The sequence below is a fragment of the Urocitellus parryii genome, chromosome 4 (genome assembly GCF_045843805.1).
Source record: "Urocitellus parryii isolate mUroPar1 chromosome 4, mUroPar1.hap1, whole genome shotgun sequence".
NCBI lineage: Eukaryota > Metazoa > Chordata > Mammalia > Rodentia > Sciuridae > Urocitellus > Urocitellus parryii.
Window position 1 is genome coordinate 134,968,136 of NC_135534.1, and position 19,808 is coordinate 134,987,943.

The following is a 19,808-nucleotide window of genomic DNA, read 5'->3' on the forward strand; positions in this document are numbered from 1 at the left end:
GGAGTCATTTGGTATTTGTTTTTTAAAGATTGACTAGCTTCACTTAGCATAATCTGCTCTAATGCCATCCATTTCCCTCCAAACTCTATGATTTTGTCATTTTTTAATGCAGAATAATACTCCATAGTATATAAATGCCACATTTTTTTTATCCATTCATCTATTGAAGGGCATCTAGGCTGGTTCCACAGTCTTGCTATCGTGAATTGAGCTGCTATGAACATCGATGTAGCAGTGTCCCTGTAGCATGCTCTTGTTAGCAGCCCTGGAATTTATTATCGATGTTTATTTATAATTATAATATCCCAAATAACACATGTTTGTTATTAAATATATAGAAAGCTACTGAAGACAATAAAAGCTCCTCCATATTCACACTCCACCTTTGCCATTCTCAAATTTTCTTTGTATCTTCCCAAAGCTTTATTTTCTGCATATGAAACCAGTACATCTTTTTTCAAGTTTGGACTTTTGAACCTGTGGTTTTAATCATACAGTGGTTTACAAAGCCAAATAACAGATACATTTATAATTTCAGAAACAATATACTTCCTCAGCCACCACTGTCCCAAAGCACCCTCAACTCTTAACTCTCAGTTTCTATTATTTCCCTCTTGTCTCTAAATGTTGTGTTTATACAATTACTTTTTGCTTTTACATTACTTTGGCAAGTATTGTATTATGGTAAATTAAAATCATGCTAACTCAGTTCTCTTTCTACCATTCTTTTGACATAGTTAAATCACAATTTTTCTATAATTTAGTGTTTACATTCTGAGACTACACAAATGTTCATTGATTAGCCAAGTGGTAAATATTGATTTTAATCATTTTGGGGTCATCTTTTTCCCGATGGTTGTTAGTACTTGTTTTTGTCTTCCTTCTTTGTTTGTTGTTTCTCTCTCTGGCTGATTATTTCCCAGTTCATCACAAAATCTATGAAATCTTTTAAAACTATAGTCAATATATCAGATAATATGTCATTTCTTTTTTTTACTTCTTTTTCTTTTAAAAATGGGAGAAAAGCAGAACTGAATAAATCCATGCCCAGATTATTACAAGCCTCCTTGAACTAAGTATGTTTATATAGTTATTTTGTAAACATATTTAAAGTAGTGTGAAAGTGTGTCCCCAGCTTCAAATGAAGACTATTTCTCAGTTATTTTATTGGCTTAAAATGCCAGACATAGGGCAGGAGTTGTAGCTCAGGGGTAGAGCGCTTGCCTTGCACATGTGAGACACTGGGTTCGATCCTCAGGACTACGTAAAAATAAACAAATAAAATGCCAGATATACAACAATGTCTGGGAAGGCATTTTTGCATGTTTGCAGCATCTGGATAAGTAGATATCCTTCCCTGACACTAAAAATGAAGCAGTGAATGGAAACATTCTTTCTTACATTCCATCTTATGTGCTATGGGAAGAAAGAATATGGGTGGGTTTTTTTGTAAAATTAAGAAAAAAAAGGAACATAAATTTACAAATTCAGTAAGAATTATGAAAAAAGACAAGAGAAAATTAAGCCATAAAGATATTATAACAAATTTATTAGGGGACCTTACTTTAGCTATTAGTTCTTATGTATGTGCTTCGTCATACATTATAAATTTTCTAAACATGAATTTTTAGTAAATATTCTTGAATTCTTAAATACATTTATAAAAAATAGAATGTTGCCAGTGATTCATATAGTTGTAATAAATATTTAGCTACCTACTAATTATGTTACTTAACTTGCTTTTTGCCAGTCTCCTCACCTAGAAAATAGGAGTCAGATTTCATGTGAAATTCTGTGCTGTTAAACATAGAACAGCTACAGCCAGAGGCCACTTCCAGCCTGCCATCTGTAACTGCACAGTTCATAAGCTAGGATTAGTTTTTATGTTTGCAAATGGTTGGGGAAAAATCAAAGTAAGAATAATACTTTGACACATGAAAATTATATGAAATTCAAATCTCAACATCCAAAACAAAGTATAGCCATACATTTATTTCCAAATTATCTATAGTTGATTTCCTCCTACATCAGCAAGTTGAGTAGTTGCGACTGGGACATTGTAATCTGCAAAGTCTAAAGTATTTACTATCAGATCCTTTACGGAAAAGCTTGCCACCCTTTTTATACACTAAAATGCTCCAAATAGTATCTGGTGTATGTTTACACTAAACAGATGTTAGTTATTATTAATATTATTAAAATTTTTGCAAAATACATCATAATATTCTATAGCCAAAAATGCATGTCAGAGTCTAAAAAGTGTCATTATGTGTTGTTCCTGAAATAAGACTAAAAAGAAAAGAAAAAACTATTTTATGACAAATCATTATTATTTAGAAATGTAACATAGCCTTTAGGAACCAAGCTTATTTAAATTAATGACTTAAATTCAGAATATTTTAGGTATTCTTTATGAGAAAACTTTTTTTAATGATTTATTTGTTCTTTATGGGAATCAAAAAGTAATTTCTTCTATTTCTGAGAAGGAAGAATGTAGAAGAGACAGAAGCCAAGAGAAGAGAGGAGAGCAGAGTTTAAGAAATTATGATATGCTGGATGATAGGAGTTAAAACAGATGGTGGAAAAACAAATAGAGTAGTTGAAGGATTTTTTTAAGAGGACTGTTGAAGACTGGGTAAAATCTGACCACTTCCTACAATGAGGCATTTCATCTGCTGGCCCATCCCACACCAAGTCCTGAAGTGCACCACACTCACAAGCTGGTTGGTTTTTATACCTCCGTTAGTTGGTTGGAGATATCAGGCCCAGAGTTATAAATCCAGAAACAGATTAGACCTTAAAAGATTGTTCCCTTGGGCTGGGGATGTGGCTCAAGCGGTAGCTCGCTCGCCTGGCATGCGTGCGGCCCGGGTTCGATCCTCAGCACCACATACCAACAAAGATGTTGTGTCCGCCGAGAACTAAAAAATAAATATTAAAAATTCTCTCTCTCTCTCTCTCTCTCTCTCTCTCTCTCTCTCTCTCTCTCTCTCTCTCCTCTCTTACTCTCTCTTTAAAAAAAAAAAAAAAAAAAAAAAAGATTGTTCCCTCAAGTATGGGAAACTTTGGATTTCCACAGTATGCAAAATGATGGTTCAAGCCTGGACCTCTTGAAAATTCAAGACAGTGGGAAAGCCCAGCTGATGCACATATTGTGCTACTTCTTTTTTCCAATTAGTCCTTTTTAGTTTAATCCTAACAGTAGGATTCATTTTGACACAATTATAAAAGCATGGAATATAAGTTGTTTTAATTTAATCCCCAGTACTTCCCCTTCTCTTCCTCCCTCCCTTTGTTCCTTTCCCTCAACTCTACTGGTCTTTCTGCTATTTGCTTAAAGTTTTGTTTTGTTTTGTTTTGTTTTTTCCTAATTAATGTCTTGTGGATGTGCATGGTGGTAAGATTCACTGTGGTATATTCATATATGTACATAGGGAAGTTAGGTCAGATTCATTCCGCTGTCTTTCCCCATCCTGTCCCTTACCTTCAGATGCCTTTGTTTATTGATTAGATTATGTTTTTTTGGTGTTAAGTTTTTTTGAGTTCTTTGTATATCTTGGATATTAATGCCCTGAAGAGCAGGTGGCAAATATTTTATCCTATCCTGTTGGCTCTTAATGAGAAAACTTCTAAGCCAACAGGTTACACCTCCTTTCTTCATAATGTTCTTGTCATTTGATCTATTTATCTGCTCATTGCTGTCCTTCAGTGCCACACTTTCTCCGATTCCCTACCTTACTTATTTCTCTATTTTTACCTGCTGTCTATTCCTTCATAATGCAAATTCTAGCCGTAGGTCTGCAGTCTTTGGAGGACAGAAGAAATGGAAAGAGAAACCAAGAGTAAATGAAAGAACTTCAGTGTGTATAGGAGGAGCGACACATTGGGCTCAGGACACCTCACTTGAGCAGACTCAAAAGTGCCATTTATATAGATACTAGACAAACCCACCTCTTAATCCTACTAATATCACCTTATTGTGTTAGCCAAAGAGTCACACTGACACATCCATAAATTATTCTGAATCAATAAAGGAAATACTTTATTGAATTGTTTAAAGTTATTTCATTTTGACAATTTTTCTTTGCACTTAGATTTTTCTGGCATAGATTGTATATGATTGGTTTATGTAGATCAGTCAAGTCTTCCTGTGTACTTTACTGGGTCCCCCGGTTTTCTAGCTCAATTGTAATATCCAGGCCTGTTTTCTTTTTAATCCCTTATCTCCACAGCCCCAAATGCTGCTTCTATTTCTCTTTATCCAAAGTTTCCAGCAAATGGGCCAATTTACAGTTCATCCACTGTAGAATCAGAAAATGAACAAGTGAGAAAAAGGAAACTGACATCCAGACATGCTTTGCTCCTTGCTACCAGCTCCAGTTTAGTTAGGGCAGTTTACAGAATGTTTTTTCAGATTGAGCCAGGGCTTTCATTTTCCAAACTAGCTAGTATAAAAAAAACTTAGCTGTAAGAAAAAGGAAAAGTGACTGTAAGGAAAAGACCCACTAGAAAATTGAAATTTGATTTTTAATAATAAAGTAGAACTGATTTCTGAGTTTAGAAAGATCTAACTTGGAAATATTGAAGCTATTTAATCTTAGTCCTAATTTAGAAATATCAAATCTATTTTAATCTTTTTCAATGTTCTCCAGATAGCTTCTTTGAAACATCCCAAATTCAAAATGACAAGTTAGTAAGAAAAATAAAATAATGATTAACGACTTCAGTGTGCTAAGAATGCATGCAAATCTATTTTTTAAAAAAACAAGCAAAATATATGAGCAATGTTCATGGACACAAGGCATGAGCAGACAGTCCACAAAAGGAGAAAACATGCAGTTAGTAAATGTATTAGTAATGTTCACCTTGACTGCTACTCAGAAATTCAAACCTAGCCAATGAGCTTTTGTTTTTATCCCCTTTTGTGTCATTTCATGCCACACATAATTTGATATGAAAAAGATAGTGAAAGGGTGAGACTCCAGCTGGAGGAGGAATAGTAAAATGAGCCAGTTCACATAGCTATGAGGTGTATGAGTAAGTAAGTAAGCTAAATGTAACAAAAGAGAAACCAAGTGGACTTCAGCAGATGAGTTGCTTTGCAAGCAGATGATCTAGGATACAGTGGGAACAGGTGCTTACTCATACTTACTATAAGGTGTAGAAAGCTATTTAGTCTTTAATCAAGAGCCTTAAAATTTACAAAATGCTTTGATAGGCTGTTATATAGAAATTTCAACTATGAAAATCTTTATACACAAAGTTGTAAATTATAGTGCTACTCAAGATAATACCCCTGAAGTATTTTACAGTATATAATTACACTTACTATAACTTTACAAAGCAATTAGAATATTTATGAATTGAAAAGCAGAAAAATGCTTTGAATATAATATAATGTTGAGAATAAAATATAAGATAAAAATTTTATGTACAGAGTTCAGAGCCCTTTAAAGTCACTAATATAGTAGCTGCAGGCCCCATGTGACTATTTAAGTATTTGTGTTCATTAGTTGAAATTCTAAAATATTTTTAATTGTGGTAGTCACATTTTCAGTGTTCACCACATATAGCTGTTGGTTTCTGAATTGACAACATAGGTACACAAATGACTACATATCATCCCAGCACTGACATAAAATAGCACCTAAACTGTGCACAGTCCAAAGATTGGAAGAAAATATAATTTAACCAGAAGAGGAAAAAAAAAGTATCTGGACAATTCAACCATGGGAGATTTTTCTTCCTCTTACTCCAATTTAAAATTTTTCTTGCATGACCACATATGAATTGTATAATGAAAAAAAGCATTTAACTTTATTTTAAGTAGTTTTTAATGTAAACGTGAATATAAGTGTAACTTGGGTAAAGACAATTAAAATGTATTCTTCACAATTTAGCTGTTTTTTTGTTTTATTTTGTTTTGTTTGTGTTGGTTTTTGCTGCTGCTGCTGCTGCTGCTAACATTTAGCTGTTTTTTGTTTTATTTTGTTTTGTTTGTATTGGTTTTTGCTGCTGCTGCTGCTGCTGCTGCTAACATTCAGTTTCATTCAGAATTTCCGAAACTTGAATTCTTAGGTATGGTGTTCTATTGAGTTGATGATGTTCACTTTTAAGTTTGCACATAATTATTTATACATTATGTTTCTCAAATTGAGTTAGTACTGACTGTAGTGTATTTAATTTTAAATTACCTTTCTGTCATTTCCTCAGTTTACTGTTCTTCATAATTCCAAATAAGTAGTCTACCAATGAAGCATTTGTGTCCTCCTGACTTGTTCTTTGGAGGCCATCATTAAATGTTTACTATGTCTTGAGGTGATGCTCAAGAAAATGAAGACTCACTGGTATCTGTAGGAATAATCTGTATTTTTCTCCTGTGGTCTGTTTTAAGTTCATATGAGTCTGGTTCTGGCTAGTAACAAAGAGAAACCAAGTAGACTTCAGCAGATGGGCTGCTTTGCAAGCAGGTGATCTAGGATACAGTGGGAACAGGTACTTACTCAGCGGAGTTGGGCCTTTGGACTCCACTTAGTGCTCATCGCCCATTGAGGTCTAAACTTAAAGTCTACCCATTCAGGTGGCCACATTGCAAGGCCACATCCTTCAGTCACTTGTTGTCTGCTTAAGTCTTATTTTATGAATCTTACTTATTTGAATGGGACCCATAACATTTATGATAGGCTGGAATGCTGAGTAGGTTATTGTCCTGATTAAATTCTAATGCAAATCTAACTTAATTATGCAAGGTGTCTTTCTATTCCTATAAATAGGTGCCAGAGAAAACAAATTATGGCCATCAGTTTAGGCAAGTTTGAAATATGGAGGCACTGCTTTTTATGAGATTCAGGCAAGAAATGACCCCACCAGTAGCAGCAGCTAAGGGAACTTACCTAGCCCTCTGTATTTAGTGGAATCAGAGATGTTACAATGAAAGTGACAGCTTCTGCGATTTAAGTTCCCAGCTTGGCAGTGTGATTTTTAAAAGGCTATGGGAGCTGGGAATGGTGGCTCACACCTGTAATCCCAGCTCACACCTGGAGGCTGAAGCAGGAGGATCAAAAGTTCAAAGCCAGCCTCAGCAACTTAGGAAGACCCTAAGCAACTTAATGAGAAACTGTCTCAAAATAAAAAACAAAAAGGGCTGGGCATGTGGCTTGGTGGTTAATACCCCTGGATTCAATTCCCAGTACCAAAAAAAAAAAAAATAAAGGCAAGGGGAGAGTTGCTTTGGTCATGAGACATCACATTGGAGAGCAAAGAGGTGGTGGTCTGTCTTGATCCATGATTAGAACTGCCCCAAGATGATGGCACAGAATAATGGGGAGTGGATGGGGCAAAAAAGGACAGGAAAGAAAGTGCATGGATTGAAAAGTTGATGTCATGTATATGTTGATGTCATCTATCCCAGCTAAATAAGTAAAGAGTGTTGAGAGAAAGAGAAGGAATTAAGGATAGATTTTGGGTCACTGATATGTAAGCATATTGGCACTCAGGAGAATTGCTAAGTAGAAAGATTGATTTGCTATGAAGTATACTTTAAAAGGAAGATGTTAGTTGGTCACTTGACTAAACTAGAATACCAGAAAATATTAAAAGAAGTGCCCTCTCAATTCCAGGACAGGGTATCCACATTAGAGGGTCACACATGTCTTGTTTTCTGTCACTCCTGTACTCTCTTCACTCTCCTGAGTTTCTCCTTGATCCTTCCCTCCAATCTCTCTTTCCCTCTCTCACTTTTCTCCTATGATACACTCTGGCTTTCACCAATTCATTTTATAAGGGACATCATCAGTGACCTCATCTCTGCCTTAAAACCTTAGACCCAGAGGTATTAGGCAAATAAGTTCTATTTCTTTGCTTCTCTAAACATCCTGTACAAGTAAAATACATGAATCATATGCAGAAACTATAACATTAAAACCTTCCGGAGCTGCCTTCAAGCCTAGAGAGTATGCCAAATGTGATCTCAAATAATTGCTTGCAGTGATTTGCAAAGACTAAGAAAATTATCAAGGAAATGATATGTGTCCAGCTGAGTTTGATGTCCTTATCCTATCTATTCCTGTTTTCTGATTTGTTTAGCTGAAGTGGGACAGCTAAGAAAGCTGTCTTTAATTATTTCTCATTTCAACTGCACCGCTTATCTATTACGTCTGTTTTCTTGGTTTTCTCTGGAGTTGAAAATTTTGAGCACTTTTAGAGATTAGGAAGATATTCCCCATTAACATGTGGAAAATCTTAGGAAGAAGCATTCTCCATGTGAGTGGAATTAGTAGAGAGCCAGGCGACTTTCCAGTTTCTTATCAATCAAGTGTGTTTGGACTTGATGGGTAGATAATGTGCAATTCCAGAGAATGGTAAGATTTCACCCACTGTACTGTTTACCCAGTGACTTGAGGTAAGCAAGTGGCCTCACCAAGAGGTTTTTAACTAGAAATTTTGCCATTAGTGATTGTGGCTACCATAAAAAAGTTACTGTGTACCCAGATCATAAGTGAGGTGCTTTGGCATGCTTTGTCTCACTCTTTCCTCTCAAACCCTAGGAGATACCGGGAGACTTGAGGCTCAGAGATGCTCAGCCACTTGCCCAAGTTCACAGTCTTTGAGACAGAGCCATGTGTCAAATGAGCTCCCTGGCTCACAGCCCTAGCCCTTTACCACTGGGCCCTGCTGCAACATCAGCATCTTCTCTGCCAGATTATCTCCAGCACATTTTCAGACAGCAGATTCCTATAAACTCCTGGACTCTTTCCCTCTGCCTTCCTTACCTCCTTTTCCCTCTCCACCCCCATCTCCAACAGGAGTTTGGCACAGAGTATGTTTTGAACTGTCCCTACTATTGACATCAGGATGCATAACAGTGTGATCCTACTGAAGGTACAAAGTCAAACATGACAAACTAATTATAATAAATAATCCAGGGAGGAAAGAAATATGCAAAATACTGGGCTTGCAAATTTTTTTCATTAAGCCTTAGAGTAATTTGTCTTTTGAGTTTTTGCATTATCTTCCTAGTAGACATATGTAAATGAAATAAATACCTGACAGAATATTTATTTTCCCTCATTAGGGATTTGAACTTTTTAAATTACAGAATGTTTGACAAACTACACATGATAATTTTGATACAAAAATAACATTATCATATCCAGATCTCTCTCAATAGACAGTATGGCCCTGGCCTTCTTTTAATGGAAAGCTTGAGAAACACAGTCACAGAATTGTGAACATAGACATTGTGAACACAGAATCACAGCCATCCAACTACTTCTGGCATGAGTGAGTCTGTGGGTCACCTAGGCCCTGAGTGTCTCTTTAATACCACAGCATCTCTACACCCTGGAAGTCTTCCTCTCCATTTCTCTGGAGTGCATCATGCATCCATTGAGAGCTACAGACAACTAATAGATGACTGTTAGCCCTCAGTGATGAGATTTGACAATCTGCATGTTGATTTCTTCAGTGTCTAGTTTTGCATTTAAGGGCTATTACATTCTAGATCTTATGGGGAGTGTAATTCACTGTGATTCATCAAAGAGATGCAGGCAGATAGGTGACTTACATCAGGTAAAAGAAGTAAGGGTCTCAGTCTAAATTTGCTTTTTGTTTTAAAAAAATGGGTGAGCTTTGTGAGAAGAGCATGTGCTTATTGGCAAGCTAATGAAGAGCTGCTAAGTTAGTGAAATGGATGCTAAGATCTCTAGTATAATTCTTTTGACAGAGGGAAGTACCATCTTGACAGAAAGAGGGCTAGAGAGAGCTTATGAGCAAAATTGAGCTCTCGATGGCAGCCGAGCTACAAAATACATAGGCATGAAATACCCCATTTGGCCCTTTGGCAGTTTTTTATACAGAAGTTTGGACCAGACCATAGACTGAGAAGAGCTAGGTTCTAGTTGGGGTCTTGAGCTCTGTCCACTGGATCTGGCCTTTTCTGTGATCAGAGGTTCATTTGCACTTGAGCCAAAGGGAAGGCAAATGATTGCATCTCGGCATGCCAGACTTGGTAGTCCAGCATGGCTTTCTGATACACTCTCCTGCATCCCAGCATTGAAAACATGCAGGCATTGCAGGCTTAACAGGTTATTTTAGGAGCCACAGAGGCTGGGCACGTGTGTTTTTCATGAAATTTAGCATGTTTATGCCATGCTTGCTCCCACCATATGATACAAATAAGGAAAAAATATTGCCCATTCTCAACACAGTTTTTCTTATTTAATGCACAGGTTCCAGAGATCAGAAGCCCTGGCACACCGTTCATTCAGAATTTCACAGATCCCTTCAAAGGACCTTGGATTTAAATTTTCCTATGCTTTGCTTTTGTCCAATCTTGCCTACATGACCTCAATCTCCTCTGTCACTGCTCAAGAGAGCTCTGATAAGACCAACCATGTAGACTGGAATGACATTGGCATGTCTATCTTCTTTGCCTGTATAAGTCAGGGACTGTGCCCAGCATGCAACAAGCACTCCACAAAATGGTGGGAAAACCAGACATAGCAAAACAGGCACTGGGTGGAAGAAGATGCGAGCCCCAGAGTCTCAGAAAGGACTGCTTGGGGAAGTCCAGTTGACCTAGGCCTTGATAGATGAGGAGTGGGAATAGCACTGTAGGCCCAGGTTAGGGAAATGCAGTCTTGCTTAAATGATGATATTGACATTGGATCTCTTCATCTGGAAAGGAAAACCTTGGTATAGGGGCTCAGATTAAAGGTGTACACAGGGAATCAGGCCATGGCAAACTGTGAATACCAGGCTGAAATTTGGAGTTTTACACTGTAGGCAGTGTTAGACAATCATATTTTGCCAGAGATTTCATTAAATAGTAGTTTTTGTAGATTTGAACACTTGAAAATTGATTTATTAAAAACTAAAGGTGTAAGAACCCTCATTTATGGCTTGATCAGGGCTTTCTGATCAGACTATTCAAGGGAGGATTTTCATGGGTCACCATGCTCTCTACAATTACATACAGGGAGCAGGGAACCTGGCTGTCCTCCCACAGCTAGGAATGGTATAAATGCTTCTTCCTGGTTTAGTGCTTGCCACTTGCTGGTTCCAACCCATAGGACAAGTGCCTTGCCTCTCAGTGTGGGCTGGGTAAGTCTGACATTTCCGTGGCCACATATACTTGGGGCAGATGACTTAATAGAGACCAGTCAGACCCCTGTGGTGTCTCAGAGACCAGGCAGGACCTTCTTTTCTGTCCCTGCTATAGTTCTCTCACCTGTGCTGAAACCTCCCTTCATTGGGCTCAGGAAAAGTGATGGGTCTGGTGACAGCAGTTGGAAGCCTCCTTGTGCCCAGATCTAGGCCAGGCCATTCTTTTAACAGGGAGCCCCCTATTTTGAATAGTAAAACCTTTGTTGGTATCCTCCCAGATACTCTTGTACATTTCCCAACTATTAAATCCCTAAGAAAAGAGAATATGAGATTAGTACCACCCCTCAGACTGCCATGTCTTCAAAATGAACAAAAAACTCCCTGTTTTTTGTCATTGGACACACCTGTGTCTCATACATTGCTCCTTTGTTTTTCTCTTCAAAACCTCATGGCCTGGCAAATTACTAAAGAACAAGTGCCACAGAGTCCCCTAGAACATGCCGTTCCCTCTAGATTTCAGTTTTTACTGAGCAGAGGAGATTATGCTATACACTCTGCATATTCCACTACCTTGTGAGGCATTGTGCAAATCCATTTAGGATTTAGTCCAAGACTTTGATACAAAGCATATTGGTTTGTAAATATTCTGGGGGTTAACATAAGGAATTTTCACTACAGAATGAAAAACACATCACATAGCATGAAGAAAGAATTGTAGTTCTTGCACAAAAAGAATGAAGCCAGCATGATTAGAATTGTATTTCGGGACTCAGATACTTGCTAATGTATCAACTAGGACTGCTTATTAGGAGAATGGGGTAGAGCATCACCTTCCTCTTTGTTATCAAGGCTCAGCAAGCTTTTTATACCTTCTACCTCAGGTGGAAGGTGACTATGGTGGCAACATCTGCCTTACCCAGGAGCCTTTTAGAAGTGCCCTGTGCTGTCAGGCACAGTAGCACACACCTGTAATCCTAGTGTCATGGGAGGCCGAGGCAGGAGGATCACAATTTCCAGGCTCTTGCTGAGCAACCTAGCAATAACCTGAGACCCTATCTCAAAATTAAATATTAATTAATATTTAATTAATTAGGGGTGTAGCTCAGTGGCAAAGCACCCCCTGGCTTCAATCCCAAGTACCAAAAAAGAAGAAAAATGCTATAAGAATCCTTGTTTTAACAAGATCCCCTGGTGATTCAGAATGATATTTAGAGAAGCTGGTCTTCAGCATCGTGCCTCACAAAGACCAGTGGCCATCAGCATCACCTGGAGAGCTGATTGAAGGCTGCTTGGTGCTGACGCTGCCAACAGTTGTCCTCTTTTGCTTTCTAGCTTTCTTCTAGTATGCTAAAGCCCCAGTCTACCTGGCACATGATGAACAGGGAAATATCCTGGAGTAAATTCCAAGTACATGCCTGGCTAAAGCTTTAGCAGATGGGGAACAGGCTCTGCCTCCAGAGTGGCCTTGGGCACAGCAGACTGGACACAATACTGGGCTCAGGAGAGATTCTCCTAGCCACTGTCCCATAAGCTAGTACAAGGCCACCTTCCAACTGACACCACTGGAGACTATTAATCAGAGACTTAGAGGTACCTTCTTCTGTATTGATGCATTCAGAACCCCTGTCCCTGACAGGGGCCCAATTACTTACCCTGGAGGGATTCCAACAAAAGGGATAGGGAGGGCCCTTCCCTTGGGAGCTCACTACCTGCTTCTGGAGGCTCAGTATATTGATGAGTCTTTCTTTGGGGACTCACTGTAGATGCCAGGGTGTGCACATCACTGTTTAGACCAAGATTCTTCAATGTCTGCAGTACATCTTTCTAGAATTTCTTTAGCCATAAGAAGAAAGGAGCCAGGCATGGCAGTGCACACCTGTAATCCCAGCAACTCAGGAGGCTGAGACAGGATTGAGAGTTCAAAGCGAGCCTCAGCAATACTGAGGTGCTAAGCAACTCAGTGAGACCCTGTCTCTAAATAAAATACAAAATAGAGCTGGGGACATGGCTCAGTGATTGAGTGCCTTCTGAGTTCAGTCCCTGGTCCCACCCCACCACCACCAAAAAAAAGGAATGTAACTCTCCTGTCAGCAATGTTAATATCTAATTTTCTTCAGATGATTCTTCTTAATTAGTTCAATTATTAGGGGCTTTATTCTTCTTCATTATCAAAATATTCAGCCTATAAAATCTGAAGCTAAGAGGTATCATTTGTCAGATAATATCATTTCCATGGCTTAAAATTTTATCACTAGGGCTGGGGTTGTGGCTCAGTGTTATAGTGCTTGCCTGACATGTGTGAAGCACAACACCACATATAAATAAATAGATAGATACATAGATACATAGATAAAATAAAGGTCAATTGACAAACTAAAAATATACATATAAAAAATTTTAATCACTGGTTGTAGAGAGTAAAAACATGTTTAAAGGCTATTCATGGACTGGGGTTGTAGCTCAATGATAGAGCGCCTGCCTAGCATGTGTGAGGCATTGGGTTTAATCCTCAGCACCACATAAAAATAAATAAAGATATTGTGTCAAAAATCACATTGCATCATTTTTTTAAAAAGACTATGCATGTCACTTATGTAAAATACAAATATATGCAGCAAGATAAGTCCTGCCCCTTGAGCCATGAATTAACCTTTCACTATATCAGCCCTCTTGTTTCATCGGTATTTAATTATCTAAGCAATCACAGGCACAAAGTCAAAAGGTTGAAGAAATTGATGATGATCAACTTTACTAATTTTTGTAAGGCACTGCTTTGGAAAAGTGGGCCGTTTCATCTTGATTTGAATTGGCATGCTTTATAGGAAAAACTAACAAGACATATTCAATATCTGGAAAATTGCACATAGTGAGTGAATTCCCCCAGAGATTTCCTGGAAAGGCAGTCAGAGGGTTATGCAAAAGAGTGTTTTGGTCCTTGTAGCCCTGCACTATGAAAGTTAAGGTGCATCCTCCAGTAGAAGGGAAAAATCTGAGCAGAAAATAACAATAGCTTGAGCCCTCAGTCTTAATGGTCATCCCTGAAATATCATTCATTCCCTCATACAAGTTGGAAGGGGGATGTATCCAACATTTCATGTAACAAAAAATAGATGAATACAACTCAAACTAGCTTAAAACAGAAAGGATACTTACTGATATTACTAGAAAATCCAGGTCTACGTGACCTATTAGAACCAGATGAGTGGGACCAGCTTAGAAAAAACTGATCTTTCAGTTTCAATGTGGCTTCTGAGACTATGTCATTTCTCTTCCATATTTTCCATAAAGGCAAAGTTCTTCTTTGTTCTACAGTTCCCAGCAAAAGCCCTAGTTGACTGGCTCAGTGGAAGGGAAGCTCCTCCTGCCATAGACCTGGGTCAGAGCCCAGGCCTGAACCAGCCCATGTGTCAGGGAACTCAGTATTCTGGCTTAAACCACAGAGCTACCCTTTAGCAGCAGATGTGGGCACTATTCCAGACAGGCTTTTCCATTGCTGGGAAAGCTCAGTCATCACATGTGGAACTAAGGAAGGCAATTGGAAAGTGCAGTCTTAACAGAGTGTCTAGGAGGAGGTATGTCCACACATCTTGGCTCTTAAATCCTCAGAAAAGGGAATTCCCCAAACCTATTCCCAGAGGGTGGAAATGATGTAGAGGTGAATGTGTCTGAGAGGAAGAGTGATAAGCAGATTAGGAAGAATGTTCGATTCTCTGGCTTTTGGCTAATGGTCCCCTAAGAGTGATGAGTGTCTTCATTTCTACAGAACAGACTGACTAATTTCCTTGAGTATCCATTTAAAGTTTCTATTATCAATGTAAACTTGAAAGTATAACCTGAGATAAGAACACTTTCTCACAAATGTTACTATGTGTTTTCTCCACATTGTGTATGAAAATTATAGCGTATCATAAGGAAAAAGTGTTGTTCATCAATAAATAGGAAATATATGATATTAAAATTTTCCCCCACGTGTTGCTTATCAAGGGAGATGTAGGTATATATTTATGTGTATGCATGTAACACACACACACACACACATACACATATAATTCTAGTAGGAATAATTTAGAAATCCAGATGTGCTTTGGGCAAAGAAGTAACTTTATTTTGAATGTTTTAAATAAATCATGAGACTTCAAGTAAATATAGGTTAGGAAATGCAAAATCAAGCCTTATATCTAGTTCTTAAGTATTTGGTCATGAATGAAATTTGGTGAAAATTTATGACCGAGTATCAGAATATAACATGATTATCTAGACTTTAATTTTCTCTTTCAGCCTTAAAAGTTTTTCACCAGACATTGTTACTTTTATTCTCTTCTGCTTGTCAGTCTGAAAGTTGGCATAATGAAAACAGCCAATGTTTGTCACAATTAATTGCATGTAAGTCCTGACAAGCTCATCTCATGATTATAAAAATGGGATGCATTCAGAGGATGGGTTGGACATATGAAATAACACAAACTCACAGAATGAGTCATCACGTAATTCACTCCTTGTTTTTTCTGTTTGTTTGTTTTTTTCCAGAACCGAATGGAAGAAAGCAAAGCACTCTTTAGAACAATTATCACATATCCCTGGTTCCAGAACTCCTCAGTTATTCTGTTCTTAAACAAGAAAGATCTTCTAGAGGAGAAAATTATGTATTCCCACCTAGTTGACTACTTCCCAGAATATGATGGTAAGTCCGCCCTGTTCAGGCAGCCCATAGCTGAGCATGGGTTGTGTATTCCAGCACCCATGCAAGAGTTAGCACATTGTGAGCACCTTTGCTGCAGAGCCTGGGCATTGGGATTGTTGAAGTACTAGTTATTGATTGCTCTTTCTTATAATGATACAGCACAAAACACTGTGTTCCCTAATGCTAAAAAAGTTACAGAAAAAAAGAAAACAAGTTCTCATATGTTTTAAAATAACCAGATCAGAGAAAGGAACAATTCAATAGTTTTGACCAGTTGTCTCTCAGCCATTATAGTTTTCTTTTTCTCTCCTTTCTTTTTTTTTTTTCTTTTTTTTTACAACCCACTTCTGCCTTTGTCTAGAGCAAGAACACAGTTTTATGGTCAAGAGCCAATCTCTGAATCTACCCAAGTTCAAGTCTCAATTCTGACACTTCTTATTTATAGAACTGTAATCAAAGTCACTTGATTTTGCTGAGTCTTTGGGCCAAACTTGTGGGATTGTTTTATAGACTGTAATAGATATTATATATATGACATTTAGCATGATGCCGTACATAATGAATATTCCAGAAACATTTGTTCTGGTGGGACTTCATGGCCTAGTGAAGTTCCACCATCTATAGTGATATTAGCTGCCCTTTAAGCTCTAGATGCAGCTCTTAGAATCTGTAGCACCCAGTTCATATGACTTTGCATTATTTACCTCATTCTTAGAAGTAGATTTTTGCCTTCCCTAACTAGACTGTGAATTCTGAACAACTCACACTCACTCTGAAAAACACTTGTTAATTGATTGATCAAGTAATCCATGTCCAGCCACTCTAAACCAAATGAGTCATAGTCACTGTTCTGTAAATGCTTGAATCTGGATCAGAAGGGGCAAACTTTGGTCTGCCATCTGTTTTTATGAAGTTTTATTGAGACACACCCACACCTATTCCCATGACTCCTTTTACATTGCAGCTACAGAAGTGGGTAATTGTGACAGAGATCAAATGGTCTGCAAAAGCCTAAAATATTCAGTCTCAGCCCTTTACAGAGTGTTTGCCAAGCCCTGGTCCAGACAGTCATTAAGAGCATGTACTTCAAATGTCTCAGAGTTCCATCTCTGCCACTCTCTGGAAGTGTTGCTTTAGACAAGTTTATTTAACTACTCCTCCTGAGAAGAGAAGGATTAAATGAAGTCATATGTAAATGTAAATCTCTTATCACAGAACCTGGCACAGAGAAAAGCCAAACCCCAAAGTACCATACAATCATATGTAACAATAGGAGAAGAGATTATTTTTGAGTTATATTATCACCGGAAGGTATACAGGATGGGCATCAGTTCAACAGTGGTTTTGTACTTTTGAAAACTCCCTGGAAAATAATTCTTGTAAATCTGAGAATAATTGGGCTGGGGTTGTGACCCAGTTGTAAGGCACTTGCCTGGCATGTTGAGGCACTGAGTGGTTCAATTCTTAGCACCGAATTTAAAGAAATAAAACAAAGGTCCATCGACAACTAAGAAAAATTTAAAAAAAACAAAACTTGAGAATAACTCCAGCTTCATAACTTTCTGTGAAGATCCAAACATACCAGGGATAGAGATTTAGTCATCTTTTCATCCCACATGCATTTTGGAAGAGAAATATTATGTTTAATGAGATGTTCAATAAAAGAATCTAAAGGTTTGTAAATTAGAAATATGCGTATTTGCAGATGTTACCAACTGTTAGAGATCGTGCTCTTTTTTGTTAGCAGTATGTTTACATCCCTTCTTCAAGTACACCTTCCTTTGTGCTTTGCTATTCTTTTAAAGACAAATACTTTCTCAGGCTGAGCAGCATTTTTCTCTTCTACTCCTTTTCACTTGCCACTCTCCTGGAAGCAAGTCCTGATGCCTGAGACTGTATCCCTTGGCATTAAATACGAGATTTACCTGAATAACATGGGCATGAAACTCAGGTGTAGACTTAAAACACATGTGCTTTCCTCACACACCAGAAGGAGAGCCTTCTTTATTTTTCCCCCAGAATTTGATGAGAATCAGTGCAAAATAGTGACTGCTCCACACAGTACCACACATAGTAGCCTGGCCTGGACTGGCTTGTTTTCCTGATGTGCTTGCATAAGGGACAGATAGCACTGCCCATCCACTGAACTTAAGTCCCCTAAGACTCAAGCTGCTAAGCAGTGACAGGCAGAGCCACACTATGTGGTGGTTAATTGTTCTGCAAGAGGACATTTTTCTGTGATGGATGTTTGCAGAACTGTTCATTTCTCTCTGCCACATCTTTTAATCCCTTTAATCTCCTTTGTCCACTAATCCCCAGATTCCCCATCATTGTGAGCATTTTCCTTCTCATATATGCCCATTGTGAATGTTTTAAAATCTGAAGATGTTTCCTCCTGTATACACATAATCCTCATCAGAAATGTGGCCACAGAAAAAGAAGATGCTGACTCTGTTAAATCTCAAAGTAAAACAGCTGTTATTTCATGAGCCTCAAAGCCCCTGTTAGACAAGTGAAAGACTGAAAAAAATCTAGGCCCACTCTGCAGGAATGTTTTCATAATGAGCATGTTTATAGTATTATAAATTTCACACTTCCACATTTCTGCACTTCTAGGTCTTAATCATAATGAATGCTATTTCTGTATTTCCCTTAAGGATGGTAAATTACGATTTCCACATGGACTTGAATTGCAAAATTGTTCATATAGACTGGAATTTTGTTCCTGCTATGATGGCTAGAATGCTTTCTTTGTAGTTTATGTTTATTCAAATAACATAAGTTATACTTAAAAACATAACACACTCCAGTGCACTTCAGCAAACTTGAATCTAGTTCCAGTATTCTTTAGGGTAAATAAAAAAATATATATATAGTCCCTTTTTTCCCAAATAGGATAAGTAAAAAGTGATGTAGGTCAGCCACAAGTCACAGTGTTTTTATGAAAATGACAAACTTCCCCTGCTGCAACAATCTATGAACATTTACCTTCTAATATGTGCTCATGTGAATGTTTTGAAATATGAAATTTTCCACTATTTGCAGATGACATGATTCTATACCTAGCAGACCCAAAAGGGTCTACAAAGAAACTATTAGAGCTAATAAATGAATTCAGCAAAGTGGCAGGATATAAAATCAACACGCATAAATCAAAGGCATTCCTGTATATCAGCAACAAATCCTCTGAAATGGAAATGAGGACAACTACTCCATTCACAATATCCTCAAAAAAAATAAAATACTTGGGAATCAACCTAACAAAAGAGGTGAAAGACTTATACAATGAAAACTAAAGAACCCTAAAGAGAGATATAGAAAAAGATCTTAGAAGATGGAAAAATATACCCTGTTCATGGATAGGCAGAACTAACATCATCAAAATGGCGATATTACCAAAAGTTCTCTATAAGTTCAATGCAATGCCAATCAAAATCCCAATGGCATTTCCTGTAGAAATAGATAAAACAATCATGAAATTCATATGGAAGAATAAAAGACCCAGAATAGCAAAAACAATGCTAAGCAGGAAGTGTGAATCAGCAATACCAGACTTCAAACTATACTACAGAGCAATAGTAACAAAAACAACATGGTACTGGTACCAAAACTGGTACCAGTAGTACAGAATAGAGGATACAGTAACCAATCCACAAAACTACAACTATCTTATATTTGATAAAGGGGCTAAAAGCATGCAATGGAGGAAGGATAGCATCTTCAACAAATGGTGCTGGGAAAATTGGAAATCCATTTGCATCAAAATGAAACTGAATCCCTTTCTCTCGCCATGCACAAAAGTTAACTCAAAATGGATCAAGGAGCTTGATATCAAATCAGAGACACGGCGTCTGATAAAAGAAAAAGTTGGCTATGATCTACATACTGTGGGGTCGGGCTCCAAATTCCTCAATAGGACACCCATAGCACAAGAGTTAATAACAAGAATCAACAAATGGGACTTACTCAAACTAAAAAGTTTTTTCTCAGCAAAAGAAACAATAAGAGAGGTAAACAGGGA

The 19,808-nt window shown here is 37.7% G+C and overlaps 1 protein-coding gene across 2 annotated transcripts in view; it reads left to right on the forward strand.

The window, feature by feature from the left end:
• The window catches only part of LOC113186547 (guanine nucleotide-binding protein G(q) subunit alpha), a 285,871-nt gene that overhangs the window by 256,966 nt on the left and 9,097 nt on the right, over positions 1-19,808 (forward strand). For both annotated transcript variants that reach the window (XM_026394018.2, XM_026394019.2), the window contains exon 6: positions 15,634-15,787. In XM_026394018.2, the coding sequence (XP_026249803.1) occupies positions 15,634-15,787 (154 nt within the window). The remainder of the gene's footprint in view (positions 1-15,633; positions 15,788-19,808) is intronic.